We start from the raw sequence: 27,331 nt of genomic DNA, 5'->3' as shown, positions 1-27,331 counted from the left end.
AACCTTGGGTCTGCCATTGGCAGCGAGGCCTTGGCCAAGTTCCCTCCCCTGCTGAGCCTCAGTTTCCCCCCGGGAGACAGTGGATCTGGGTCTGGAACCCCATGATTCCCTCCTCCAGGCTCCTGGGGAGTGGGATGGTCTTCCCTGGACCCAGGGCCTGGCCAGTCACAGAGTAAGTGCCACAAGAACATACGTAGAGTGAGTGTATTCTTGCACCCGGTGGCTCTGTCACTAGGCCATTCTGAATCAGTGGTCTGACGGGTGGCCACGCCCATGTTCCAGCACAGCCATTGGGATGGGCAGACTGAACACTCCACCATTTAAGTGCGACTTCAGAAACTTTCTCCCGGCACCCCCGAATCCTGCCGTGCCCCCTACCCTCCACTCTTCGGGGGAGGATGCTCAGGGAGGCAGGACACCGGGAACGGGCACTGCAGGGACACAAGCCAGCATGGAACCAGCCCCGTTCTCCTGGCGATGGCTCACGTCCCAGGCACCCCAGGCACCCATGGGGGCAATTAGAGAGTGTGGGAGGGGGTTTCCATGGTGGCAGTCCCAAGGGGGTGCAGCCGGGCTCAGGGAGAGGGCAAGGGCCAGTGGGACCTTTCTCCTTTGTCTTGGCACACTAGGCCTTTGTTCTCGCTGGCTCTCTCTGTGGACAGGACCAGGACCATGGGTGGAGGGCGGACTTGGATTAGAGTCTACCCACCCCTGGGTGTCCCGAACCAGTGGCGCAGGGGGCAGAACAGGGGATAGAATCCCACTTCTAGGGCCAGCATCCACCTGGGGGGCCCTCCTCCTACAGGTGCGGGAGCCTTACCTGCCCCCAAGAGGTTGGGCAAGGCAGCTCACCACTGGTTCCTGTTGCTGGTAAACACCTGCCAGCAGCCAATGGGCAGCCTCGGGTGTCCTGTGGGAACCAGGGCTGGACCAGGAGAGGTGGGGCTGTGGGGGTGAGGGCGGGAGAGGAAGGGGCCTCTGGTCTCGGGTTTGGGGGTGGAAGGCATTTGATCCAACTCCATCCAGGCTTCTGCTCAGTCAGACTTTATTCCAGGCCTCCCAGGAGCCCTTTGGGGTCCCCTAGCCCGGCCAACAACCCTTAGCGCCAGCTTGATGCTTGCAAGTGCCCAGGCTCCAGGACAGCTCCGTGGGCAGATGGCGGGCCTGGGTCCCCCAAATCCTACCCCTTCCTTCATCCCTGTGCCTGATACAGTCCGTGCGAGGGGAGCCGAGTCACCAAATCCCAGCCTTAAAGTGCAGTGCCCATTTGTGAGGCTGGCATCAGCCCTTCAGGCAATTGGGGCTGGGGGACACTGAGTCCACGGTCCCTTCAGAAGCAGGACCTTCAGAATCGGGTGTCCAGGAAGGAAGTGGAGCCTCGATGAGACCTGGAGGGGCCTTCGATAGGGGGGCCCCGGGACCGAGTCAGGAGCCCATGGAAAGTCTTGCCTCGGGTCTGGGGTTTGCGCCGGGGCGGCCTGGGCTCCTCTGGGGGCTGCACCACGATTCGGGGCACCTCAGGCCTGGTGCCTCCCCGCGCCCCTGCCAGCTGCTGGGCCTCAAAGATGGCTTGAGCCCCGGGCAGGCGGGCCTGTGGCCGTGGGGGTGGCCCGGACGCCGACTCGGGCAGCTGGGCGAGCTGGGCTCTGATCTGCCGCTGCAGGTCGTGCTCGGACAGGGCCACGCTGTGCACCTGTGGGGAGCGGTTGGTACTGAGTTTGCCTGGACCGGGGGAGGGCAGGAAACCATGAGGTCCTGACGAGGGCGGGCAGCAGACAGCCCCAGGAAGTGGCTGAGGGCTGAGGGGCTGACAGACAGCCTCGCTAAGGGAGTCATAGAAAGCCACTGGAGGCCTGGGGTTTTCACATTCTCTCTGCTCAGAGGACAGGGAACTGAACGCCGGTTCTCAGTCTGACTTCCCACTCTGGGACTCAGTTTCCCCAGCTGTGCAGCAGGGGCTGGCCCATTGCAGAGGGCAGGCAAAGGGCACTGACCTGGGACATGAAGGCCTCCTCCTGCAGCTGGGCTGGGGGGATGGTTCGCAGGGCACCGAGTGTCTCCAGGAGCCCCGGGCAGGCCAGGCGCTGTTCTGCGGTGCCCAGCGCCAGGCGCACCAGCGTCAGCCCCACACGGAACAGCACCTTCACACCTGCAGGCAGGGGCTCATTCAGTGGGGGACCAGCCCTGCCCCTCCCCACTTCCACACCTGAACCTGCCCACAGCCAGCCTCTGCCCTCCTGCTGCTCTGCAGCCTTGACTCAGGCCAGGAGCAACGACTGAGAGTGGGGTCGCAATGTGGGGGCACCGGTGAGTAAGTCTCAGCAGGCGCAGACACTCCTGGGCAGAGTGGCCTGCAGGAGCCAGGCGCTACTGCCAACCTCACACCAAGCCTTGTCCCTGGGCTTCAGCTCCTCGTTCCACACGGAAGGGCCAGGGGTGCCTGAAGGCCTTTCCAGGTCACATCTGTGACTGTCTGATTCTAGACAGAGCTCCCCACCCCTAAGCCAAGAGCATGGTGCACACGTGCACACACTCACGAACACACACGCACGTGGGTGTGACCTTGGGCCATTCCCAGAGCCTCAGAATCCCTTCCTGACAGCCTCAGATCAGCTGAGAAGAGTAGTTAGGGGACCAGTGAGGTCTAGTGACAACTGTGACTTGTAAAGGGCCAATAGCAACTACGAATGTCACCATGATTATGAACGGGAGCCTGGAGCAGTGCTGTCCGCGGTGGAGAGGGCAAAGATGGCTTAGCCACACTGACTGGGCCCTGCCCTGCCCCGCCCTCGAGGTCTGAGGCTGGAGGGAAGGTGACGCGTAGATGGCGACTTGGACGCTCATGGTCAGAGCTCTAAGCCAGTCCGTGGTCCTTTCCCAGTGGGCTGGGCCTGGAGCTAGCTGGGCACATAGCAGGTACTCAATAAATCTAGTGATTGATATCTACCATTTTTTAGGTGCAACCGCCAGCATCCCACGTGGACAGAATGCAGGCGGGTTACTGATGGGGTTACCGAGCCGGGGCTCCAAAGACCCAGAGTCTAGCTCAGCTCTGCCCCGACTCGCCCCCACTCTCGGCCTGGCCCTGGCGTCCACCTCTCTGACTATACCTCTCTCCACGCACCTCCCACGCCATGTCATCTGCAGTCTGGACCCTGTGGACAGTGTCCTTCCTGGCCTCCCACCCTCCACACTGCCCCTGCCCATTTGCCTCCTCCGTGGAGCAGCCGGAGCATCTTTAAAAACAGCACGTCCTCCCGCCACTCCACTAACACTCTGTCACGTCCCCTGTTTTATTTTCTTCGTGGCACTTATGGAAATCTATAAATATCTTGTTAATTTGGTTACCTCCTATCCCCACCCCCAGCGGAATGTAGGTCTCGCTCACTCAGGTGGCCCCCAGTGTCCAGAGCAGTGCCTGCTACCAGCGAGGGCTCACCTGTGGGCCATGCTCCCACTGTGCCCAGTCGCTGAGCCCCTCCATTGCTGTGGTCTCCCCAGCTCCTGCTCCATCTGCCTCAGGGGGAGCCTCCCCAGACCCAGCCCAGCCCCACGCAGAGCCTGCCCTCCCTGTGGTGTCTCATCACAGCGGGCAGGAGCCACCATTCACTACCGTGGTGATGTGCGGCCAGGGGCTGGGCTGTCTCCCCGGAGCTGGGCAGGGCGCCATCACCCTTGGCGCACCCAGACCCAGGGCCAGGATTGACAGTGGTAGGCGGGGCAGAGCAGAACTGACGTGCTTACTTGGTGAGCACCTCGCACCCCAAGGCTCCCAGCCCTGGGCACCGCGCCCCTTACCGCCACCCGCCCAGCCAGCCACCCCACTCACCCTCGCTGAGGAAGGCGTCCCAGACACGCAGCACTGTGGGGAAGGGCAGGGAGCGGGCGAAGAGGCACAGGAACCACTCGGGCAGGTAGAGCAGGGGCCCGACGCCCACCTGCTGCAGGTGCTTGTGCACGCGCGGGAGCAGCCGCCGCAGCAGGGCCATGAACACCTCGGCGTCCAGCTGCACGGCCTCCTGCGGCCACACCCATCAGCACCTCCACTCCCAAAGCCCAGCCTCTGTCCCCTGGGTCCCCAGGCCGCCACCCGCCTGCCCAGCCCCTCCCCCTGTACCCTCTGGCCGCATCCCAGCCTCTCACCATGTGGGGCCCGTAGTAGCCGGGGACGTAGACCTCGCAGATCTGTACCAGGCACCAGAAGGCCTCCTGGGGGCAGGGCGCAGGCCGTGAGTGCCCACACAGAGGGGACCATGGAGGGGACTGCAGGGCAGGGGAAAGGGGTGCAGGAGAGGACCTAGACACCATCTGGGGTGACTCTGGAGCCAGGAGCATGCACTTAGTGTGGGGGAGCGGTTACCAAAAGCCTCCCCCACCCAGATGGATGGGTTTAAGGGGTTGGAAGTCACAGGGCTCTGGGTGCTGAATTTGAGGGTCACAGGGTTGGGGCTCACTGGCCAAGGGTTAGGAGGGTCTCGAAGTTCAAATCCTGGGTCCCTGGGGTTATTGGGGTCAGGGATCACAGGGTTCAGAATCAGGAGTTATGAGGTCAAGGTGAGAACGCCAGACTCCTGGACCACTGGGGTAAGGGTCGGGGTCAAGGGTCCCAGGTTCCCAGTGTCAGGGTCATTGGGTGTGAAGGTCACTGAGGTTGGTGGTCATGAGGCCCCGAGTCACTAGGACAGGATCTGGGAGTCAAGATCCCGGGTCCCTGACGCCAGAGTTCCTGGGGTTGGAGGTCATGGGTCCAGGACATAGGATTATTAGGTCACTAGGATTGGGGGATCAAGAGTCTTGGGTCCCTGAAGTCAGAGTCCCTGGGGTTGGGTGTCATGGATCACTGGGTCCCACTGGGGCTGAGGGTTCAGGGTCTCAGGTCCCTGGAGCAGGGTCAAGGGCACTCACCTCTGGGGGCAGATGCATGAGCAGCACGGCAGCCACAGGGCCCTGGGCCTGGCAGTAGCCCTGTTCAGGCCGATACAGGGTGTAGGCCTTGAGTACTTGCAGGAGCCCCTGCTGCCTGTGCCAGAAGACCCCATTAGGGGCCAGTCCTCTGGGCATCCCTTCCCACCCTCTTGCAGCGTCTGCCCAGGCCTCAGCCCCCTGGGCCTCGCTGGGTCCCCCAAGATGCAAGGATATAAAGTGGGGTAGGAGACTGGGCCGAAGCGCCTGGGGGTTGTGGGGCTGGGGGGCCCTGGGCATCACTGGCTTCGTACCCATGACCCTGGGGTGACACAAACATCTCATGCAGAGGGAACTGGCGGTGCAAGTCCCTGCCTATGGTCTCCATCCACTGTGGGTCTCCAGGGGCCTCAGCCAGCTCCTGTGGGTGGGCAGAAGATGACTATGAGGGCTCAGAGTGATGAGGGGCTCTGGGAAGGGAGGCAGGACCCCTGCCAACCCCCTTACCTGATAGGTGCCAGGGCTGTTCTTCTGACACACATGGGCCCCGCACAACAGGGGCCAGCACCGGGCCCGCAGGGCCGAGGGGATGCCTTTCCGGCACTGCATCTTTACCTGTGGGCGAGGCCAAGGGGCCCCGTTAGGCCAGCCAGGCTAGCCTCCCCTGCTCCTGTCGGCAGGCCCCAAGCACAACTTGTCATTGGGCAGGGGTTGGGGGGCACTTTGGGTGGTAGGGAGAAAAAGCAGGAGGTGCGGGACACAGGATGGGTGAATTTTGCCAGGGCGTGGGCAGAGGCAAAGGGAAATGAGCCAAGGAAGCCTGGGTGGGACCACTGTCCCCTCACCTTCTTGTAGCGCCGAGACATGGTTTTCTCCCAGTGAGAGGTCATCTCCACCCACTTCATCTCCCGCTGGCGGATGAGGTCTGCAGGAGGGTGACCCGGTCTGGGGGGCACACGGCACAGACATGCAGGTGCTGGGCAGCCGTTACCTAGAGCCCATATCTGCCATCCTGCACGCTACCTGGGTGAGTCCAGGTCCTGGCCCTGGAGATCTCTGGGGAGCCCTGGAGGTGACCTGTCACCCAGGAGTTGCCAGTGGTTGTCATGGGGACAGGAAAGAAAGTGGTTCCAGTGCGGGCGGAAAGAGGGGGTGTAGGTGTGTGTTGGGGGAGGGTCTAGTTGGCTGTCCCCCAGGATAGGGACACAGACAGCTCACAGGGGAAGCTGGGTGGACAGAGCCCTGGACTAGAAGCCAGGAGTCCTGAGTTTGAGTCTGGTTCTGGCTCTGATCTGCTGTGTGAACTTGGGCAAGTTCCTATCTGTCTCTGGACTTGTTTTTCTGTCTGTATATTGGGAACGGGTGAATGTGGGAGAAGAGGTTTTATGATTTGGATCTGTGATTCCTGGGCCAGAGATTAAAAGGGGAAGGGTCAGCCCTAAGGGTGGGTGCAAACCTTCAGAGGTTGGGGGTAAAAGAGATATACAGGGACAGCCTACCCCTAGCCCTGCCAGCCTTGGGATTCCACCTGGAGCCTGAGGAGGGGTGGCACTGGCTGAGTCCCTAGGCCCCAGGACTCTTGAGGTTGGGCCTCACTCTAGAATTCAGCCCTCAGACCCCATCCTCAATCCCAGTACCCCACCACCCCCATTCCTGCCCCACTTACCCTGGCTCTGCCGAGCTGCCCCCAATGAAGCCATAGCGATCAGCCTGGCGATATGGGCCGGGCCCACTCAGCTCTGAGTCAGACCCCAAAGAACTGGAGTCATCCTGCAGCTCGCAAGGCTGCACGAGGTCCTCCCCCAGGGCCTGGGCCATGGTGCCCCCCGATGCCACAGGCTGCAAGACGTGGGGAGAGCCAGTGTGAGAGGCAGCTCCTGGCCGGCCTTGGGCCTGAGCTCCCATCCAGCTGGTCCCCAGCCTGAGGGCCTGGCTGTAGGGTCAGAGGGGGGAGGTTTCAGGGTATTTCACCAAGCTCCTTCTGTTCTCTCTTCTACTGGGGGGGGCTAGGCCCCAAAGTGGCAGAGAGGCCAGGCCTCCGTACAGGAAGTAGCCCCTGGCCCAGCCCCCGTCCCCACCAGCCCAGCTTACCTCCCAGTTGCACCTCACCTCCTCCTCTCACTTCCTCCACAGCCGCAGCTTCAGCAACCCACTGGGGGGCCCCTCCCAAGTGTGGGGGGGTGTCCCCCCCTTCCTCCCCGAGGCTCTTCCGGCCTGCCCAGTGCCCCTGGGCCATGGGCTCCTCCCACCCTCCCCGTGGGCTCGGTGGCTGCAGGCTTGGGTTCCTGTGCTAGGGGGGTAGATGAGGCCAAGGTCTGCAAGAGCCAGACAGACCAGGTCATCTCCAGTTTTGAGGTTACTGGCATGTAAAACACCCAATTCGGGGTTCCTATAAGAATTACGGTTTATTTAATGTTTATTCTTTACAAAGTAATGCTTTTAACAAGCACACGATGCAGATTATGATGGGGCTTATAAAAAAATAATAATTAGTGCGCACCACAGGCAGTGTGGACCAAAATGGGCTCGGAGGTCTGCGGCAAGTGTCTGGGTCAGGTCAGTGTCTGGGGGCCACAGAGACTCAGGAGGTAGAGGTCCTCCGTGAAAGTCAGGCCGGGTCTTGGACCAGCCCCTTGCGATCGCTAAAGCTGTTTCCTTTTCTGCACTTCGAAGACTTAATCCGCAGTCTTTGGGGAGACGGTTATCAGCGTGCTCACACCGCCCTCCCGCCCAGGGCAGGAGCGGGCAGGACTGTTTAGCTTTTAAAAGAGAAAAACAACTTCTACAGTCCTTCCGGCCCCGGATCCTCCCCCAAGAGACTGGGTGCTCCTCAGAGGCGGGGCCAGACTCAACCCTGCCCCACGAAGCCCCGCCCACCGGGCAGGCCCCGCCCCAGGCTCGCGGAGCCCCGCCCACAGTCGAGGCCCCGCCTCCCGGGCCTCCGGCGCCCCTGCGCTCGGCGTCCGGCGGAGGCGCTAGAGCGCTGGGGCAGCAGGCGGGGCGGGGCGGGGCGGGACGGGCCTCGGGGACGGGCCGGGCGGGCGGGGCGGGGCGGGGCGGGGCGGGGCGGGGCGGGCGGCCGAGGAGGCGGGGCGACGGGCCGGGGCGGGCCGGGGAGGGCGGAAGGAGTGCCAGGCCGGAAGGAGGCCGCGGGAGGGCGGGAGGCAGGAGTGGGCCCGGAGCTGCTGGGCCGGAGCGGCGGCGCCGCCATGTCCGACAGCGAGAAGCTCAACCTGGACTCTATCATCGGGCGCTTGCTGGAAGGTTGGCCGGGGCGGGGGAGGTGGGCGCCCGCCGCGCCCTGGCCCCCAGCCCGGCCCGGAAGTGGCGCGCGGGCGGGCCTGCGGCTCCCAGGGCCAGCTTAGACTGGGCGGGGACGGGCCTCGAGGGCCGCGGCCGCCTCCCCTCGCGGCGCGCCTAGGAGGTCTGGGGCCGCTCCGGCACGGGAGCAGCCCCCTCTCCTGGGCCGGGGTCGCACGGGGTGGCCAGGGCTCTTGGGATGAGGGAGCAGCCTGAGAAACCTAGCCCCCCCACCCCACCCCCGGGAAGGGGTCCTGCTATGGGGTTTCGGTGGCAGTCCCCTCAAGTGCCTGGAGGGTAGTTGGGGTTTCGTCCTGGGAGGCTTGAGGCGGAGGTCCCGGGAGGCCCAACAGCAACAGCTGCCCCTGAGCAAGGAGGGGCCTGGGAGCCTCCAGAAGTGCCCCTGGGGCCACCTGTGTCACCCACCCTCCTCCTGCCTGAGGGACGAGGGTCCTGACGTCCCATTCCGCCCCCAGTGCAGGGCTCACGGCCTGGAAAGAATGTACAGCTGACAGAGAACGAGATCCGTGGTCTGTGCCTCAAATCCCGGGAGATCTTCCTGAGCCAGCCAATTCTTCTGGAGCTGGAGGCGCCCCTCAAGATCTGTGGTGAGCCCCCTACCCAGCCTCCCTTGCTTCTTGAAAGTGGCACTGGCCTCCCAAAGTCCCTGGATCCCTCTTTTCTTGAGCCCAACCCTGGCCCGGGATTCAAGTCTAGACCTTGCGCCTAGTGTTGCTGACCCGGTTCCCTGGGTCACAGGTGACATCCATGGCCAGTACTACGATCTTCTGCGGCTGTTCGAGTATGGTGGCTTCCCTCCAGAGAGCAACTACCTCTTCCTGGGGGACTACGTGGACCGGGGCAAGCAGTCTTTGGAGACCATCTGCCTGCTGCTGGCCTATAAGATCAAGTACCCCGAGAACTTCTTCCTGCTCCGCGGGAACCATGAGTGTGCCAGCATCAACCGCATCTACGGTTTCTATGATGAGTGTGAGTGGGCTGGGTGTCTGGGGCTGCCCAGGTCCTGAAGAGCTCCCTCCGCTATTCGGTGGGACCCTCACCTTGTCCTGGTGGTAAGGATATCATGTCTGGCAGACACCTGCTGGACTGTGGGCTCCGTGAAGGCAGGGCCCTGCCCTCCTGGCCTAGGGCCTGGCACTCAGGAGGGGTCTGTGAATGGTTGCTGACTGAAGAGCTGACCATATTCTAATGCAGGGCCCTGCCTGGTGACACTCCCTCCAGTACATCCGTTACTTAAGCACATAGGATGCCTATCTGGACCGGACTGTGCCGGCCAGAAGCTGAGATAAACCAGACCTGGTCTTGGCCTGGCCCTGCTCCCTGCTCACGGGTGGGTGCCAACCCTGAGGCTGTTCCAGATTGGAACTTGGAGGTCCCTGTGGACCCAGCTGCTCTAGAATCCCTTAGAATGCTGGCAGGCAGTGGGGTGGAGGTTTTCCTTCTTGCTTTCCACTCTCTTCTCCCAGCTGTGTCTAAACAGCCCACAAAATGTCCTGGAGGGCCGAGAGACCCAGGCTGAGGGTGGAGCACCCAGGCCTCTTCACGAGCCATCTCCTTCCTCTGGGCAGGCAAGAGACGCTACAACATTAAACTGTGGAAAACCTTCACCGACTGCTTCAACTGCCTGCCCATCGCTGCCATCGTGGACGAGAAGATCTTCTGCTGCCACGGAGGTGAGGGCGGCTCTGGGGCACCTGCTGAGGGAGTGCTTGGGAAGGAGGAGCCCGGCCACATCCCCGGGGGACTCGCGATGGAGCTGTTAGTGCCTGGAACAGCTCTCCCTGGGGTCTGGGCTTGGATATCCCTTCTTCCAGGAAGTGCCCCGCACCCGTCTTAGGCTGTACTCACTCCCCCGTGGGGGCCTCAGCACGGAGCGTGGAATTCACTTGTCTCGTTTCTCCAAGGAGCTCTGACTCCTTAAGGGCAGAGACTTGAAGAGGCAGAAGGTGATGAGTTCTGCCTGCCTGGGCTCCCAGGAGACCGCCAGGTGGGGGACGGGGCCGGCAGAGGCTGACCACCAAAGGCTTTCTGGAGCAGGGGGTCCTTGTTGTGATGCTTATTTGAGGAAATGACCTGCCCTCTGCACCCCCCAGGGCTGTCGCCCGACCTGCAGTCCATGGAACAGATTCGGCGTATCATGCGGCCCACAGACGTGCCTGACCAGGGGCTGCTGTGTGACCTGCTGTGGTCCGACCCGGACAAGGACGTGCAGGGCTGGGGCGAGAACGACCGTGGGGTCTCCTTTACTTTCGGGGCTGAGGTGGTGGCCAAGTTCCTGCACAAGCACGATTTGGACCTCATCTGCCGGGCGCACCAGGTAGGCTGGCAGCTCTGGTCCGGTGGGAGTGGGGCCTGGGCAGCCAGCACCCGCTGAACTAGCTGCCCCCATCCCCCTCCAGGTGGTGGAAGATGGCTATGAGTTCTTTGCCAAGCGGCAGCTGGTGACACTCTTCTCAGCTCCCAACTACTGTGGCGAGTTTGACAACGCAGGTGCCATGATGAGCGTGGACGAGACGCTCATGTGCTCCTTCCAGGTGGGAAACGGGAAGGAAGGGGCTGGTGGCCCTGTGGCTTGGTCCCATGAGCCTGACCAGCTTTGTCTCTCTTAGATCCTCAAGCCCGCGGACAAGAACAAGGGGAAATACGGGCAGTTCAGTGGCCTGAACCCTGGAGGCCGGCCCATCACCCCACCCCGCAACTCCGCCAAAGCCAAGAAATAGCCTCCGCGTGCCCGCTCTCTACCCCAGCTGGTGGATTGTACAGAAATCATGCAGCCGTGGGGGTCACGCGGGCTCCCCAGGCCCACCGTCACGGGGAACACGGAGCCTTGGTGTATTTTTTTTTTAATGAATCACTAGCAGCGTCCGGTCCCCCAGGGCTCCCTCTGCCTGCACCTGTGGTGGCTGCGAGCAGGATCCTGGGGCTGAGGCTGCAGCTCAGGGCAAAGCAGGGCCAGATTGTGGGTCTCCAGCCCTGCTTGGCCTCACGGCTGGCAGCTGGACCCCGGGACAACCCATCTGGTCTCTTGAATAAAGGTCAAAGCTGGATTCTCACTCTGGCCTCTGTCTCCCTTGTCCCAAACACCTGGGCCTGGCAGCCCTTCTGCCTGGAGCCACTTGACAGGGCAGGCTTACTGGGCACGAGGCCCCAGCAGGGCAACTCCAGCCACACGTTCAGGTCCACAGGGGTGCTCAGAATTCCAAGCCAGGGCCAAGTGTATCGAGAAAGCAAGAAAAATAGTCTGTGCCAGCCACAGCGGATCCCAGAGGTGTGCCCAGAATTTAAGGAAGAGAGATCATGATTGGCAGGGAAGGTGGATCAGCAGGGGCCAGCAGCCCCATTGTGATTTTTTTCTTAGGGAGGTGGGCTTAAGAAGGCAGGGGTCTAGCCCTGGACACATGGTTGGAATAAGAAGTGAAGGACCTCCTGTCAGGTGGCAGCTCAGTGCCAAGCCTGGGAACAGACATGATTGGTTGGGGGTTGGAGGGCCAGTCACCAATAGCCAGGCGGGGCCTGAGGAGGCAGCAGGACCAGCCAGCTGAGTTTTACCACCCACCAGGGCGGAGACCCAGCCCTGCCCCTGGCCAGTGCCGGGGCAAGGGGAGGCTGTGGCTGCATCTCGCCCAGGGCCTCTTGACACAGACTTGAGGATGTCAGTTCAGCCTTCGCCCTCGCTGTCTTCAGCAAGCACAGGTCTGGGGCCCTGGGGAGAGTGTGCAGGGGCCAGGATGGAGCCAAAGAACAGGGAACGGAACTGGAAGGAGAAAAGAGGAAGCTGAGTGAATTTCTGGAGGCTGCTCCCTCCTGGCCTCCCATCCCCTGCCTCCAACTCTGGCCCCTACCTTCTTGGGTGGGGGAGTCCCAGGCACTGTACTGGGCTCGTCTTCGTCTTCCTCCTCCTCTGAGTGGGGGCCAGGGCTACAAGGGGGCTGGAGGCCAGGTGGAAGGGAGAGGGAGGGCAGTGCCCGGGAGCCCTCACAGCCCACGGTGGTTTCCATGGCAATCATATAAGAGTCAATGTCGTCATTGGCAAAGTCATCCAGGAGGGGTGTGCTGCAGATAGAGATGGTGTCATCGATGAACAAGGAGAGAGGAGGGGGTACAGACACAGAGCCCCAACCTGGAAGGCTCAGAGAGGGCTGCAGGGAGCTCTTGATCACTGGTGATCTCTTGGTTTTACTACTTCTTGATTGAGTTGGAGGGGAGAGGATGCAGGGGGGGTTAAGTGGCGGCTTCCTGGAGGGGGTGGGCTTCCTGGAGGGGGTGGGCCTGGAATCCGTTTGATCAGAGTTCAGGTAGGGGCCTGAGGGAGGCATCCTGGGGACAAGTTTAGCTCAGCTGGGGGAGGGGAGCAGCAAGTCCTGTGAGCTGGGCCACCCGGGGCCTAAGCCCCCACCTTCCCAGGGGACAGGAGCTGGAGAGCACTGGAGCCCAGGGACATGCTGGGCGGGGGGCCAGGCCAAACTTCCTCTGCTTAAACTACACTGGGCCCATCCTCCCCAACCCACCTGCCCTTCCAGCCACCTGCTTCCCCCACCCCAAGCAGCCCCCTGCCTCCCGGCAGCCCTTTCCCTCCTTGGCCTTGGGGGAGACTCGAAGGGGAGGCCTCAGCCAGAGAAGGAAGCCAGCCCGACCTTGGGGACACTTCCCTGGGTGGGAGGGCTCTGCGAGCACAGCTGACCAGGAAGGCCGAGCCTGCCGGCTGGAAGCCATGAACACTAGGGGCTGGGGCCTGACAGGAAGTGTGTGTGGGGGAGGTGCAGGAACTGGAGGAGCGGGCTCAGGTCAGGGTGCACGGGGTGGGGAGGCCCTCACCTGTGCGCCTGGAGCTGTGGCGCTGGCCGGCAGAGCTCCGGGGAGCGCAGGTCCTGGGAGTGCGGGTACGGCTCCGAGAGCGTGGCCAGGACAAAGTGGCCGTTCAGCAGAGAGTCCTCAATGGCAAAGATGGCTGGCCTGGGCAGGAGATGGGTCCCCGCAAGGTCAGGGCCCTTCAGCTCCTGGCATCCCACAGCCCTCCCCACCCTGTCCTGAGGCTGGGAATTACCTGCCCGGAGCATCGAAGTGAATGCTGAGAGACAAGTTTGCTGACTCCGCGAAGCTCAGGAGCCCCTGGGACGGGAGAGGCAGAGCGGTGAGGCCAGGCCCTGGGCAGGCCGGGAGGACAGGGTGGTGAGTGTGTGCGGGGAGCCTCACCCGGAGTTCCTTGAGGCAGAAAGTGATGGCCACTCCTTCTTGGGCCTGCAGCTGCTGGAAATCCTCCTCCCCGATGCTCATCTCAGTCACCATGGCTTTGATGGTGCTGTCTGTGGGGGCAGGGACAGGAGAAACCAGGGCCTCTGGGCCCCGCCCCCTCCCACCCCAGCTCCCCTCCCTGTCCCAGGCTGTGTCCAGCTCCCTTACCTGCCTCCTCCTCCTGGTAGCTACGCAGGATGACCCTGCGGCCATGGCCAATGCCCAGCGTCACTTCGGCCAGGGCAGGGGGGAAGGGCAGAACAGCCTCCCCTAGGACCCTGTACAGAGGGCACAGCATTACAGTCGTGTGCCGCATAATGACGTTTCAGTCAGTCACGATGGACCACATGTACGATGGTGATCCCATAAGATTAGTCCCACGTAGGCTAGGTGGACAGTAGGCTATACCATCTAGGTTTACGTAAGTGCGCTCTATGATGTTTGCACAATGACAAAACCACCTAATGACACACATCTCAGAACAGATCCCTGTCGTTAAGTGACGCGTGACTGTACACCCAAGGCCCAGCCCTGCCCAGTGGCTTTGCTCTCCGAGGACCTAAGGCAGGGCGGCAAACACACACCAGCGTCCCATAAATGCCGTGGGCCAGGCCTAGCATGCACGCGGGCAGGAGGACAGGCCCCTGCCCCATCGAAGGCTCCCAGGCTGCTGTGGGAGAGAAGTCCACTGCAAGGGAGCGGGCAGACAAGAGCGGGGCTCAGAGAAGGCAGCAGGGGGGATGGGCTGTTTGCACTGGGCAGGCAGTACCTGCCCATCCACGGGTGGGAAACCACAGTCATGCTGTCCCTATAAACTCGGCCCTCAGAAAAAGCCCTGAAATCCTTTGCTTTTAGGGAAACACACTGACAAATATTTACAGATGAAGTAACATCTGGAATTTGCCTCAAAACAATTGGGACAGAAGCTGACATCTGCTTTTATATGTATTTGAAGGTGTCCCTAAGAGAAAGAGCAACAACTGCTCACTAAAAAAAAGAGAAAAAGGGGGCTGGCCTGGTGGCGCAGTGGTTAAGTGCGCACATTCCGCTTCAGGGGCCCAGGGTTCGCCAGTTCGGATCCCGGCGGGGACCTACGCACCACCCATCAAGCCATGCTGTATGGCAGGCATCCCACATATAAACCAGAGGAAGATGGGCACGGATGTTAGCTCAGGGCCAGTCTTCCTCAGCAAAAGAGGAGGATTGGTAGTGGATGTTAGCTCAGGGCTAATCTTCCTCAAAGATGAATAAATAAATATAAAAGTTAAAAAAAAAAGAGAGAGAAAGAAATAGTCTCAAATCCAGGCTAGAGGTGACAGCCTTCCTGCTTTCTCTACCTGAAGGAGTCCTGAGCAGTGCTATCTCAATAGAACGCAGAAGGACACACTGTCAGGACCCAAAGGGACCTTCGGGTTATCGCATCCTATGCCTAGCAAAAGAAATGAACAAGCCCTTGGGCCACTTAAATGCAAGCAGCGTCCAGCACAGGGCAGGAGGGGAACCACTCCTCTCTGTGGTCTTCACCAGGAAACTTCGCCTCCACTGGAGTCCCCCCTCTCGGGTCCTGCACAGCCTCTAGATGCTCTGGTTGTGCGGAAGGGCTCGACCCTACAGCTGCTTGTGCAGGCAGGCCTCGTGGACCATGACCTCCCCACTCAGCCTCCTGCCTTGCCGAGGGACTCCTCAAGGCTGGAGCCCAGGCAGGTAGGAAGAGAGGCTGCCCTTGAACGGGGAGCATTCCCAGAAGGATGACCAGGCCAGAGAAGAGTTTTGAGCCCCTGAGCCACAAAGATTAACAAGGGACTTTCAAGGCTGCTCAGGCCAGAGAAGATATGAGGACAGGCCAGAGACCTCCTCTCGAGAAGAGGCGTCAGAATGACTTGAAAGTCTGAGTGACCAGAAAGCCAAGCTGGACCTCTGGGGTGGAGAACACAGGCTTCTGAAGACAGGGAGGCGCGTGAAGGAAGGGAGCACCCTGCTCGTCCTCCACTCCAGCCTCTGCCCTTAAAGAGCCAGACAAGGACCTGAGTGAGAGCAAACTGAGCTGGCTGGACTCTTTGAGGTTCACAGAAACCCTGCAGGGAAAATGCAGAAGGCGCCTTCCTTAAATGGACCCTCGAGGCCCCAGGAAGAAGAGAGGGACCCAGGGCTCAGCTTGCAGCCAGGGCGCGTGCTCACCTTGCTGGGGCACGGAGCACGTGGGGGCACAAGGCCGGGTCGAAGACAGCCTGCAGGGACTCGCAGTCCTGGAAGGACAGGTTGTGAGTTTTCCTCACCCCTGGATGGGCAGAGAGGGTCTCAGTAGGCCTCGCCAACCTCCACCCCCACACTCCAGGGACCCCCTGGCCAGCCGGCTGCCCACTCACCGTATTTGCAGTGCAGCTGGACCACCAGGCGGCTGCTCCGGCCATTCAGGGAGATGCAGCATTTCTCCACAGTCTTCTCCAGCATCGCCAGAGAGCGGAAGACGGACAGGAACGACTGGGTGGGGGAAACATATCAGCCCAGTGCTGCGCCTCCACCAACCAGCTCTCATGTCCCCTGTAGGCCCTGGCCCATCACCAGCTCAGTACTGTTGCACCAGGAAAGGAGCTCCCGCAACATGCAGGATGTTTACACACGTCCAGGCCCTTGCTCATGCTGTTCCCCATATCTGGAATGCCTTGGAAGACATGCCTGAATGTTACCACTCTCTCCAGGTCCCTGGCAGAATCAGTACCCCTCTCCATACCCCCATGACCGTCTGTGGGTGTCTTTACCAGGCCCTCACTGCATTTTGCACTGCATTGCTCTGCACAGTTTCTCTCCCCAGTTAGTATCTACTCAGTGCCTGAGAGCAGATGCACTGCTGGTGGGGGTTGTGGGGCAGGGGTGCACTGCGCTAGTGAGGGAAGGGTCTCACCTTCATCAGGATCTTACAGCGCAGGGGGTCCTGACCAGAGGTGGCCACCTGGTACTGCTGGAAGAAGAGCGGGGCAAAGAGGAAGCAGGCATAGGCCGAGCGGGAGGAGTTCACCGTCCGGAGGGAGAGCTGGGCCAGGAGAAGAAGGGGGAGGGATGCGGTCAAGGGGCAGCGACAGGCCCAGCCCTCTGGTCCACTTGTGCTCACACACTTGCCCTAATCCCCTCCAACTCCACCATCACCTGTGGACATCCTCCCTTCTCCTTCCAGTCAGCGGGTACCTTCTGCACGAAGTCTTCCCCGAGTCCACCTCAGCGCTGCTCCCATGGCCAAGGGCCCTACAGAGCCGTCAGCACTCTTGCTACCTTTCCCCAAGTCGCCCCACCCGCCACTGGGCATTTCAGGGAGGGCAACTGCTCTCAATTCACGCACTGGCCTGGTAAGATGACAGGGCCCAACGTGAAGCCCCAGCGGCCGGGCAGGAAACTGAAACTCAGCAGACACTCTGCCCACCGGCCCCCGCCCGGTGGAGGGGACTCGCCCAGGTTAGGGCCTCCCTGCTGGCATCCCAGCCCTCCCCACATCGCAGCCCCTCACCCCGTCCTCCAGGGGCTCCAGGTAGAGCTCGTCCCCGATGCGGGACAGGGAGTGGACAGCCTTGCCCAGCACTGCGGGGAGGAGAGGAGAAACGGGGGTTAGGCTGGCGCCTCGGGCCGTCACACGTGTCCCCGCCCCCCGGCCGACCCCAACTCACCCTTCACGTTGCCGCCCGTGACCAGACACTTCATGCTGCCCCAGCCCGAGCCCGGGCCTGGCCTGCGAGCGGGCTGAGACTGGCGGCTGGCCCCCTCCGGGTCTCCCCCGCCGCCCGCCGCCGATGCGGGGGCTCCCTTCCCGCGCGCCGCCCCCGGCGGGCCCGCCCCCGCGTCCTCATTGGTCCACACACCCGCGCCTCCGTCACGTGAGAAAAACGCTCGCCCGCCCCGCCGTCACGTGACGGAGTTGGAGCGGGGCGGGCCCTGGTCACGTGAGCGGGGAGCGCCCGGCGCCGGCCGCGCTTGCAGGTCCCCGCAGTCCCGGCCCGCCCGGCCTCCCGCGCCCCTGGGGTCCCGGCGGCTGCGCCCGCGAACGCGGGGAGCACAGAGGACGCGGCCCGGGACACGAGGTGCCGCTGCGGGGGAGCGAGCCCTTGGCTCGGAGTCCTGAGCCGTGCGGGCCCGCACTCCTGGGTCACTGATTTAGGACGGATTTCCTGGGCGTCGTCGGGGCGACCGGGTCGAAGCGAGACCGTGCGCACCCAGTCCGGGCCGGGGACTCGGACACTGGCAGCAACCAGCAGCGCTAAAAAGAGACTGAAGCAGCTTGCTGCAGGATCCCGGGGTGGGACGTTGCCGTTCACTCTGGCTTTGAGGATCCCTCATTGAGCCTTGAAGAACAGAAGATTCCCCGGGTAGAAGGGGGCGGAAGGGCTACCTGGCACGGGAAGAGCGAGAGTAAAGGCTCAGCGGGGGGCTTTGCCCTTGGAGGCGGAAGTGGGTCTGTGAGCCTCGCAGAGGGGTGGGGGCTGCCAAGCAATGAGGGGCAGTGCTGCGAAGTGCTGGAAACGTTTCCTGCTTATGGGGCCGTTTGAAAAAGACTCCGGGACTGTGCAAAAGGAAGGGTTCATCAGCGGGGAGGTCTGCCCCTTGCCCAGGGCCTCAGTCCCCACGTGTGTAAGGTGGGAGGGAATCACCTGCACGGGCTCGCTGACCTCCAGTCCCCCCGCACCAAGGTTCTGTGTAGGACCCTGGGCATCCCTGCGTTCCTGTAGGGCCGGCCTGGTCTTGCCCCTCTCGTGCCGTCTACGGTGAGTAGGCTGTATTTGTCTGCGGGCCCCCTTGCCCTCCGGCTCCTGGCCTGCAATTCTGGACCCTACTCTGTTTCTCCTTCTCCTTGCTCTCAGCCGGCCCCTCCCTAGAGCACCGGGGTGGGGGGCGGGGAGTAATTCTTCCCTTCCCCCTTCCTGGGAGGAGAATCAATGCAAATGACACCACTTCTATCCAGGCATTTAGATCACTGGGAGTCATCCTTGACAGCAGCCTCTCCCTCACCCCACAAACTGCGATCCTTCCGCAAGTCTTGACTGCTCCACCTCCCAAGCAGATGGCCACTTTGCCCTCCTCTTCCATCTCCCCGACTGACACCCTGGCTCAGGCCACTGTCATCTCTCAGCTGGAGGATGTAAGAGCCCTCTGAGTGGTCTCATGCCTCCAGGCTGTCTCCTCCAGTCCACTCTCTGTATGACACCAAAGTGACCTTCCTGAAACATCTGTGTCGCACCTCTCCCTTGTTTATTTTTATTTTCTTTTGAGGAAGATTAGCCCTGAGCTAACATCTGCTGCCAATCCTCCTCTTCTTGCTGAGGAAGACTGGCCCTGAGCTCACATCCATGCCCATCTTCCTCTACTTTATATGTGGGACGCCTGCCACAGCATGGCTTGCCAAGCAGTGCCATGTCCGCACCTGGGATCCGAACTGGCGAACCCCAGGCCGCCGAAGCGGAAGGTGTGCGCTTAAGCACTGCACCACCGGGCCAGCCCCCTCTCCCTTGTTCAGATCCTCCAGTGGTTGCCGCCTACTACATTTGCCATAAAATCCAAGCTCCTTACCCTGAACCTGCAAGGAGCCAGCCCACCCATCTTTCCTGTCTCTGGCTTTCCTCTGCAGCCGGCTGGCCCCATCAGTTCCCTGAACCCACCTCATCCTTTTCCACCTTGGGATCTCTGCACTGCTGTTCCCACCACTTGGGATGCTCTTCCTCCCTCTCATATGCTGGCTCCTTCTCTTCCTCAGGGCTCAGCTTCAGCTGCCCATCCGCAGATAGGCCTTCTCTGCCCCTGGTGCCCTCCTGTCCCCAGACTCTCCAGCTGAGCCCTTGCTGTATTATACGCAACACTTAACCACAACTCAACGTTCTTTCCTACGTGTATCTACTTATTTAATGGCTGTCTTCCTCATGGGTATGTCAGCCCCGTGAGGGCAGGGAGTATGTCTTGTTGCTGGACCCACCCTGTGCCTCACACAGGGCCTGGTCCTCAGTAGATGGTCACTAAGTGTGTGTTCAGTGAATAAATGTGTGATCCAAATGAAGCCGAGTTGCCCCTCAGTCGCTTTTAGCACGCAGCTGTGATGAGAGAAACAAATCCCGCTTGCAGCCTCTGCCCACAGTGCCCCTCTTCCCCAGGCAACAGCTGTCCCCCCACGGTCTGTCAAAGAGACAAAAGAACCTAGCATTAGCTACTCTCGTCCTTACCTTTCCTCCTCCTCTCAGAATCTCTCTCCCTCTCTTTTTATCCCCGTGTGAATCAGCGTAGCCTCCCCAGCAGCTCCATGCCTGCCCCACACCATGACCTGCGCAGCCGGACTGCAACAGGACCTAAGACGCCAAAGCTCCTTGAAAGGCCAGCAGGGGAAGCTGAGAATGACCACATGGCCGTGCCTCTGGCTCTGACCCCCGTGGGGCTGTAAGGTCCTGTGGCCTTGAGGTCTTTGGAACGAGGCCCTGGGGAAAGGGGGAGAGACGTAACTCTTTAGGACTTTTTTTTTTTAAAGATTCGCACCTGAGCTAACATCTGTTGCCAATCTTTTTTTTTCCTTCTTCTCCCCAAAGCCCCCCAGTACGTAGTTGTGTATTCTAGTTGCAGGTCCTTCTGGTTGTGCTATGTGGGACGCTGCCTCAGCATGGCCTGATGAGCGGTGCCGTGTCCATGCCCAGGATTCCAACCAGCAAAAAACTGGGCCCCTGAAGCAGAGCGCGCGAACTTAACCACTTGGCCACGGGGCCGGCCCCTCTTTAGGACTTTTAATGTCTTTCTTCAGTCATACACACACACACCTGCCAAAAGTCAGGAATCACCTCACCCTTCTGAAGGGTTCGGACACCAGAAAAGAGCGTAGAGCTGGGAATCGGGAGTCCCGGGTTTCTAGTGTGTGCTTCAACACTGACAACCTTTGTGACTTTATACCAGTGTCTCCCTGTCTCTGTGGTTGTTTCCTTGTCTGTATAATGTGGTTGGTAAGATGAGATGCCTGTTGAGGTCCCTTCCAACCTTGACACGCCATGATCCTGAAGGGGTCCCCCGGCTTCCCTGGGCCCCTCATCAGGCCACAGCCCTGGAGAGGAGCTGTAATTGGCTGTCCTGCTTCCCCCAGGTCGGGGGGCTGGCAGGGAGCTCTCCAATCTGAGGCCAAGAGCCTCTTCGGGCTTGCAGTTGGCGCAGCCAATAGCACCTTCCAGGGCCAGAAGGGAGGATGCGCAGTGGGGGACGGGGGCCTCAAAACCATCAGGGGCCCTTTGTGTTGGGCAAGGGATGGGTCTAGGGACCCAAAGACGATGTGCGGTCCGTGCCAGACTGGAGAAGGCGAGGCCCTTCTCTGGGCCTCAGTTTCCTCCCTGATGAAATGAGTCTGTTGGATGAGAGGCTCCCTCAGGATCCTTTCAGACCCAAAGTTCTCACAGTCTTTGCCACTGCCCCGTTAGAGGTGGTTTCCTACAAATGCTTGAGGATGTAAGCGTGTGGGAATGTGTGTGTGCGGGGGGCAGATATGGAATGGGGGAAGTGGTTACAGTATCAACTCTTAAAATAATTATCTGTCGGGAAATTTCCTTTCAGCCACCATTTCTCACCCAACTGGTTGGTCTTGAAGTCGCAGGAATCCCCAGAGCTCAGTAATTCATTCATTCAACGCATATTAGACACACTTTTCTAAGTTCGGGAAAGAGAGTTCAAGACAAAAATCCTCACTCTTGTGGCTTCCATTCTGGGGCAGAGACCGACCAGAGGGAGTGGCCTGTGCCGAGGCTCTGATGGCAGTCTGCTGTGCTGTGCACACATAGACAATGGTATTTGTGGGTTACTCTGGGGTAACCAAGCGAGCCAGGCAGCTCTGAGCTGCTGGGGGCACTAAGCTGGCAGAGTGCTACTTACGCACATGTCCTGCGTTTGTGGCATACCAGGTGCCACCAGACCCCACAGGCAAGCGCTGCCCAGGCCTTTCCCGTTCCCCAGCATTTCTCCCAGCAACCAGAACAAATTTGGCACGTAGCAGTGGTTTCATAAGCATATGTGGAAAGACTGAAGAGTATAGGATTCAGAGAGGTTCCAAGACTTGAACTCAAGTTGTCTGTCTGTCTGGAGGACAGTGGGGTTCTAGGCACCAGCCTGCCTGCATCTGAATCCTGGTTCCATCGCTTTCAGGATCTGTACAAATGGACGTGTTGCTTATATTCTCTGAGCCTCAGTTTCCTCATCCGTAAATTGGGGGGGGGGGCAATAACAGACCCTATCTCACAGGGCTGTCGTGAGGATGAACTCAGCCAATGTTTATAGAGCTCTTAGTACACACCGTCAGTGTTGCTATTGCTGTGTCCTACCACCTCCGTCCTCCATCTCTGGAGAGTACCCTCACAGTATCCTAAGGCCAGGACCGGGGTTAAAATAAGTCATTAGTGTGGACAAAGCAAGGGTGAATCGAGGAACCTGGGAGGAAAGTCCCCCCCCAGAGAAACTTTAAAAAGAAAAGGCCTGGAGCCCGGGGACTGGAAAATACCCTGAGGACTCGGGTGGGGACAGGAGGGGAGGCTGCGGCTGCTGCCACCAGCCCATGCCTCGATTGATTCTGGGTCCTCGGTGCCCTCTGCCTCGTGAGGAGAATGTGAGGCCTTGCCATCCTCGCAAGCTACCGGAGGCTGGCATGAGTAACGGCTGTGCCCACACTGCCGGGCTCCACGTGCAGACGAGAGACAGGTCTCTTCAGTCCGCAGGGCTGGAGGTGGAGGGGAGAGGGGATGGAATTTTTTAAACCCACAGCGGGGATGGGAAGGGGAAAGCTCCGGCTTGTTCACCACAACCTGGCATGCTGCAGTTACAGGGCCCCCTTGGAGCGCGAGTGAGGTAAGTTTAGGACAAATCAAAGGCAGCGTGCTTCGCCCAGCGGGGGGGACGTCGATGGAACTCATTACCCCAAGATGTGGTCTCGGCTGGAAAGAGAAATAGCTTCACAAAAGGTTTAGATAATCCATGGATGACAGCTCCATTCATGGGTTGGAAGGGAAAGGAGGCTGTTCGGGGCCCGCTGGCCCCTGGGGAAGGCATCGGGGAGGCTACCTGGCCTCCCTCAGACCACCCCTCGGGGCCCCTGTTGGAGGCAGGCTCCGGCCTGCAGGGACCCAGGAGGCAGTGCCGTGTTCCTGCAGGCTGGGGCCCAGCCTGAGTCCCCAGGCCCTTTCCTTAACCGCCCCAACACTCGCCATCCTCTGTTTGGGGAGACAGGGGCACCATCAGCTCTGGGGAAAGCATCTAGCCGGGCTGTCCCCTGAGGGACCAGCAGAGGGAGACAGACACCGCGTCCAGTCCCAGCTCCCAGAACAGAGACCAGGCTGCTCTGCCTTGCATCGGGCAAGCAAGTGACTGTGGGCCCCAGCTCGCTGCTGCCTGCTGAGCTAGGCACCCGAGGAGAGAGGGCCCGAGAAGCCATCCTTCTTGGCTGAGATGGGCTTCCTGCAGTGGAGGGAGGACAGGGAAGACCTCAGGGAACCGAGGGCAGAGCAGGGAGAAGACCATTAGTTAAGAGGGGGGCGGCTCTGGAGCCATCTTGCCCTCTATCCCAGGAGAGCAGGGTGTGGGTCTCTGTAGGTCCACACTGTTCTTCAGGGCAGTCTGCACATATAGGAGGTGCTTCCGAAAGCTTTGAGGGGTGACTGAACCCCAGAGGTCTGAGTGTCAGCTCCCCCCCTGCCTCGGTACTGGCTCCAGACCAGAAGTGGCTTTTCCCTTTCTGCCACTCAGATTCTCCCCAGGGTCTCTAGAAGTCTTCCCTGACAGCTCCTCTCTCCTCTGACCTCTCCTTTCTCTGCACCACAGCCCTTGGCACACCTTCTTGAGTTCCGGAGTCGCTACTTCATTTGACAAATTTTGCAGTGGTCAGAGGCTGATCCTGACGAATGCTCAGAGTGCTCTGTTGAGGACCACGAGGTGGACCTCAGAAAGGTGCCTGTGGGGGCCGGGGAGGGCTGAGCTCCTCACAGACCCAAACCACCCACACCTTGCAGACAGATGGGGCCGGCCCCTGCACACCAGGATCCGCTGGCTCCTCCCATTCCTTCAGGGCTCACACTGTTCCCCTTCAACACACCAAATCCCTAAGAGGAGGCTGTCTAGGATGCAAGGTCAAATCCTCTGGACTCCTTCATTGTTGGAGGAGAGATGAGCAATGGCCCCTAGACAGTCTGTGTCTGTGCCCTGTGTGGGGAGTCAGAGTGGGGGTGATGGGGACGGGCCTCGGGAAGAAGGCAGAATGAAAAGAACAGAGAAGGTGGGGACATGTAGACATGGGGGACTTGCAAGGGGGAGGTGGCAGACTAGAGAGGGGACATCATTAGCAGAGACAGGAGGATAGGGCATGAGGGGCCGACAAGAATAATATTTACCATTATTGGGTGCTAAGTGCCAGAGATTTTACTTGCATTAACTCAGTCATCCCTTATTCTAAGGAAGGTACCATTATCGTCATCCCTGTTTTATGCAGGAGAAAACTGAGGTGTGGGGGGGGGGGGTCAAGTGACTTGCCCAAGGTCACTTGCCCAATGGCCCCAGGGAAGGTGCTGTCCATCCTCTGACCCCTGGGTGAGTCCCCTGAGGAACCCAGACAGTCTGGAGAAAGCCGTGAGAAGCCTGAGGGAGGGAGGCGGGTGGGGAGGGAGGGGACAGAGCGGGAGGAGCCGGTAGTGACTCAGCAGGGCAGGATAAGGATCTTCCAGCCCAGGGAGAGGTAACCCCTCTCCTCTGCCAGGGGAGACGGAGTCACGGAGCCCGCGGCATGGGTTGGCCAGGGCAATGGAACATCCTGAGAGAATGGCGGGGAAAGCTCCTGGCGGGCGAGGGAGGAGCTGAACACCTGGGGGTAACCCTTCTGCCCCGGCCCTCCTCACACACCCATCACCCAGACATCCTTGCAGACGGGGAGATAGGGCCGGGGAGAGGCAGCAGTAGGACGTGGCTCCTCTCAGCTTCACGGGGAAGCAGGGTGTGGGGGGCCAGTGTCCTCCAGGAGGCCGGAGATTGTCTAGGTGTGGGTGGGGGACGCAGGGCAGGGTAGGGCTGTTGCTGAGGCCCCGGGGTTTCCGCTGACATCATGGCCAGCTCAGGGTGAGGCAATGCCCTCTGGGCTTCTGCCCACTGGAGAGAAAGGGCAAGTGCACCCCTCTGCTGCCTTCCCTCCCCCTCCTGCCCTCGGTGGCCCAGGCGCCTGCACGTTCACACTGGAGCGGAGCATTAGGGATGTGGGTCCCAGGGGGCCTCGTCAGGCCCTGGCAGCTCAGGCCGGGCTCTGAGCCTGGACTCAAGCGCTCTTGGGGCGGCAAGGTAGGGTGCCTGGCCCAGCGTCACACAGTCAGTTCATGTCCGGAGTGGGTGGTGACTGGTGGGCAGGAGAGTCCAGGTCTCCTGCTCCAGGCACATGGGGACTCTCTTTCTGTCCCAAGGAAGGGCTTAGTGTCCTGAAGAGACCAGGCATGCCCTGGTTAGATAGCTCATAGCCCGGGGTGCTCAGCCAGTCCTGCTATCTCTGGAGCTGCTCTCAGCTGCCAGCCTCTTCTTTCAAGAGTCCCCCGACCTCAGTGACCCCACCCCTGCCCCAAGGTTTGCACCTGCACCATATAAAATGGCATGGTGCTGAAGGCAGACAGTCCTGGGTTCCAGTCCTGTTTCTACCACTTGTGTGACCTGAGACAGATGACTTCATCTTACCAAGCCTCAGTTTCCTCATGTATAAAATGGGGAAAGAACACTTCCTAATCTGTAGAGTTATTGTAAGAAAGAAATGAGATCGCCCATGTGAAGCCTGGTGAGAGCTCAGTACGTTTAAACTAGAGGCCCAAAGGAGTAACGTGTCACCAAGCGACGCCAGGCCTGGTAGCAGGCTGACAGAGTTGTGGTGGAGGGTCCCTGCTTCTCCTGCCTGCACACAGGTCAGCCTCCTCCCCTCAACCCTGTGGCCTCTCAGCGCTCCTCTCTGTGTCCTTGGGACCTGGCATGGAATGTCTGGTGAACAAATGAATGAATTAGTGAATTTCTTACCTCTGTGGGCTTCTCCAACACCACGCCTCTGCTCACCTATCAAAGGGGACCAGACTACAGGCTTCCCTGGTTCGGGAATCCAGGACACCCCGGGGCTAGGGCACCTTCAATGCCAATTCTGCAGCTGTGTGGGACATGGTGTTTTTTGGGCATCTGGAGACCTTCCCTGGGGACGCTAGTTGTAGGACGAGGGAGGAACAATGGGACCCTAGCCTGTCCCTGAGACAATACTGACTCACCCCTACACCCTCGGAAGGCAGCTCAGTCATCACCTGGTGCCAGCCCTGCCACTCACCCTGTGGATGGTGAGGCCTGGAGTCTGGAAGACCAGAGAAGGCAGCAAAGCAGTCTTCTCCTCATCAATTCGCTGATACTGCCACCATCCTGTGGGAGGAGAGCAGAGGTGGTCATATCCCCTTCCACTGAGAGGTGATGGCCACGACCCAAGGCCATGCTGGCTAATTGGAAGCCGGGCATCTTGACTCCCAGCCTGGCCCTCTGCCCCTGCAGGGAGCCATGTGGGCTATGCCCAGTGCTACCTCGGCACCTCTGCCTATGGTTGCCACTGTCCCTCCTGCCATCCAGCCACTTTTCCACCCGGAAGCTCCACCTCCTCCCAGAGCTCCCCTTCCCTCACCATCCTCTGATCGCATATGGTTTAGTGAGTGCCCCTTGTCACAAGATTGTGAATCTCTTGAAGGCAGGTGGGTTTTCCTTGTCCCTCTGTCCTTTACAGGGCCTAGCACCCAGAAGGGGCTCAGGAAATGCTTGCACAAGCACCATGGGACAGATGGATCTGGAGCTCAAGGTCCGGAGCAGGGTCTCCTCTAACCTCTGCCCTGCTCCCTGCCCCCAGCAAGCCCAGATTATTAGAGCTAGAAGGGCCCCCAACAAGAATCCTTTATAAGAGCCACAGGGGAGCAGGAACTTTCATGAGGTCCCCAGCTAGAAATCAGAGGGCAGCCACCTGTGCCCGGCCACCCCTCAGAAACCCAGGAGGGGCTACTTCCTGCTCTGCCTCTGCTTTCTTCTTTCTCCCCCCAATTCCAACAGCCCACCCTCACTTGGGATTTGGCAGAATAAAGGCATAGTCTTTATTCCAGCCCCCACCCCACCCCACCCCACCCCAACTGGCAGCTCCTAGCCTGCTGCCTTTGCCCAGACATGGCAGAGGGGCACTGGCAGCTTGGAGACGGAGCTGATTTTCCCTTTGGCAGTGGGGGAGATGGGGGAAGGGAGAGGCTTGGCCCCCCCGCGTGAGGGGAGAGGGCAGGGATGCAAGTCCAGACAAGAGGCAGAGGGAAAATATGACTTCCCCAGTTTGTGGGGTCGCGGCAGCAAGCCGGGGGGGGGGGGGGGGGGGGGGGGGGGGGGCTGTGTGGAAGCCAATTGTCCCTGTACCCACCTGGCCTGGGTCCTCATTTCAGAGCCGCAGCCCTCAGTTCCTGCAAACCAATGCTTTCTAGACTCTGAGGTGAACGCTCGCTTGGGGTGGGGGGGCAACACAGTAAGCGCCCTCCTCTTCCACTGCGGTGCGCTCCTCTTCCTCCTCGGTCCTGCCTCCTCCCTCCCTCCCACTCCCACCATTTCTTTCCTCTTTGTGTCTCCTCTGTCCTGCCCGCGGCTTCTCTGTCCTCCCTCAGCCCCCACCCGCTTCCTTCGGCTCCCCTCTCTCCCTTTCCCCTTTCTCTCCTGGCCCCCTCCTCCCCTCCCGAGTTGGGGCTGCTTTCTCCCTGACTCAGCAAGGTGCTTTATAAGGTGCTGAGGGGGCTCAGCCAAATCCAAACCACATTGTCTGTGCAGACACTCCACAGGAGCAGGCTGCAAACCCGAGGAGGACTGGAGCTGCTCCCCTCTC

At 60.5% G+C, this 27,331-nt stretch overlaps 3 protein-coding genes across 10 annotated transcripts in view; 1 reads left to right on the top strand and 2 right to left on the bottom strand.

The window, feature by feature from the left end:
- Positions 1–1,028: 1,028 nt before the first annotated feature.
- Positions 1,029–7,124, bottom strand: TBC1D10C (TBC1 domain family member 10C). 5 transcript variants are annotated; one of them, XM_008533749.2, is made up of 10 exons: positions 7,012–7,124; positions 6,569–6,741; positions 5,748–5,847; positions 5,410–5,517; positions 5,217–5,323; positions 4,906–5,020; positions 4,144–4,209; positions 3,830–4,019; positions 1,995–2,149; positions 1,029–1,693 (listed from the first exon to the last, which is right to left on the bottom strand). In XM_008533749.2, the coding sequence occupies exons 2-10, from the start codon at positions 6,718–6,720 to the stop codon at positions 1,346–1,348; spliced, it is 1,341 nt and encodes a 446-aa protein (XP_008531971.1). In that variant the 5' UTR covers positions 6,721–6,741; positions 7,012–7,124; the 3' UTR covers positions 1,029–1,345. The 5 variants fall into 5 exon arrangements, with proteins under 5 accessions (XP_008531971.1, XP_008531962.1, XP_070420430.1 ...); XM_008533740.2 differs by having other exon boundaries at positions 6,994–7,093; XM_070564329.1 differs by having other exon boundaries at positions 6,569–6,835; positions 6,994–7,076.
- Positions 7,125–8,005: 881 nt separating this feature from the next.
- PPP1CA (protein phosphatase 1 catalytic subunit alpha) lies at positions 8,006–11,276 on the top strand. The gene is made up of 7 exons (XM_070565597.1): positions 8,006–8,166; positions 8,679–8,810; positions 8,962–9,192; positions 9,792–9,896; positions 10,317–10,540; positions 10,623–10,757; positions 10,833–11,276. The coding sequence occupies exons 1-7, from the start codon at positions 8,112–8,114 to the stop codon at positions 10,941–10,943; spliced, it is 993 nt and encodes a 330-aa protein (XP_070421698.1). The 5' UTR covers positions 8,006–8,111; the 3' UTR covers positions 10,944–11,276.
- RAD9A (RAD9 checkpoint clamp component A) overlaps positions 11,050–27,331 on the bottom strand; it is a 59,569-nt gene continuing 43,287 nt past the window's right edge. The window contains exons 3-13 of one of the 4 annotated variants that reach the window (XM_070565596.1): positions 25,769–25,857; positions 16,955–17,025; positions 16,358–16,486; positions 15,822–15,936; positions 15,634–15,733; positions 13,624–13,733; positions 13,417–13,526; positions 13,268–13,332; positions 13,039–13,176; positions 12,066–12,276; positions 11,050–11,977 (exon numbers count right to left, since the gene is read on the bottom strand). In XM_070565596.1, coding sequence (XP_070421697.1) covers positions 11,882–11,977; positions 12,066–12,276; positions 13,039–13,176; positions 13,268–13,332; positions 13,417–13,526; positions 13,624–13,733; positions 15,634–15,733; positions 15,822–15,936; positions 16,358–16,363 — 951 coding nt within the window. In that variant the 5' untranslated portion in view covers positions 16,364–16,486; positions 16,955–17,025; positions 25,769–25,857 and the 3' untranslated portion in view covers positions 11,050–11,881. Of the gene's footprint in view, positions 11,978–12,065; positions 12,277–13,038; positions 13,177–13,267; positions 13,527–13,623; positions 13,734–15,633; positions 15,734–15,821; positions 15,937–16,357; positions 16,487–16,954; positions 17,026–17,111; positions 17,282–25,768; positions 25,858–27,331 lie in introns of those variants that run through there. The other 3 variants (XM_008533723.2, XM_008533715.2, XM_008533730.2) reach the window with 3 other exon arrangements.

This window comes from Equus przewalskii, chromosome 11, assembly GCF_037783145.1.
Source record: "Equus przewalskii isolate Varuska chromosome 11, EquPr2, whole genome shotgun sequence".
Taxonomy (NCBI): domain Eukaryota; kingdom Metazoa; phylum Chordata; class Mammalia; order Perissodactyla; family Equidae; genus Equus; species Equus przewalskii.
This window is presented reverse-complemented; position numbering and strand designations above follow the sequence as displayed.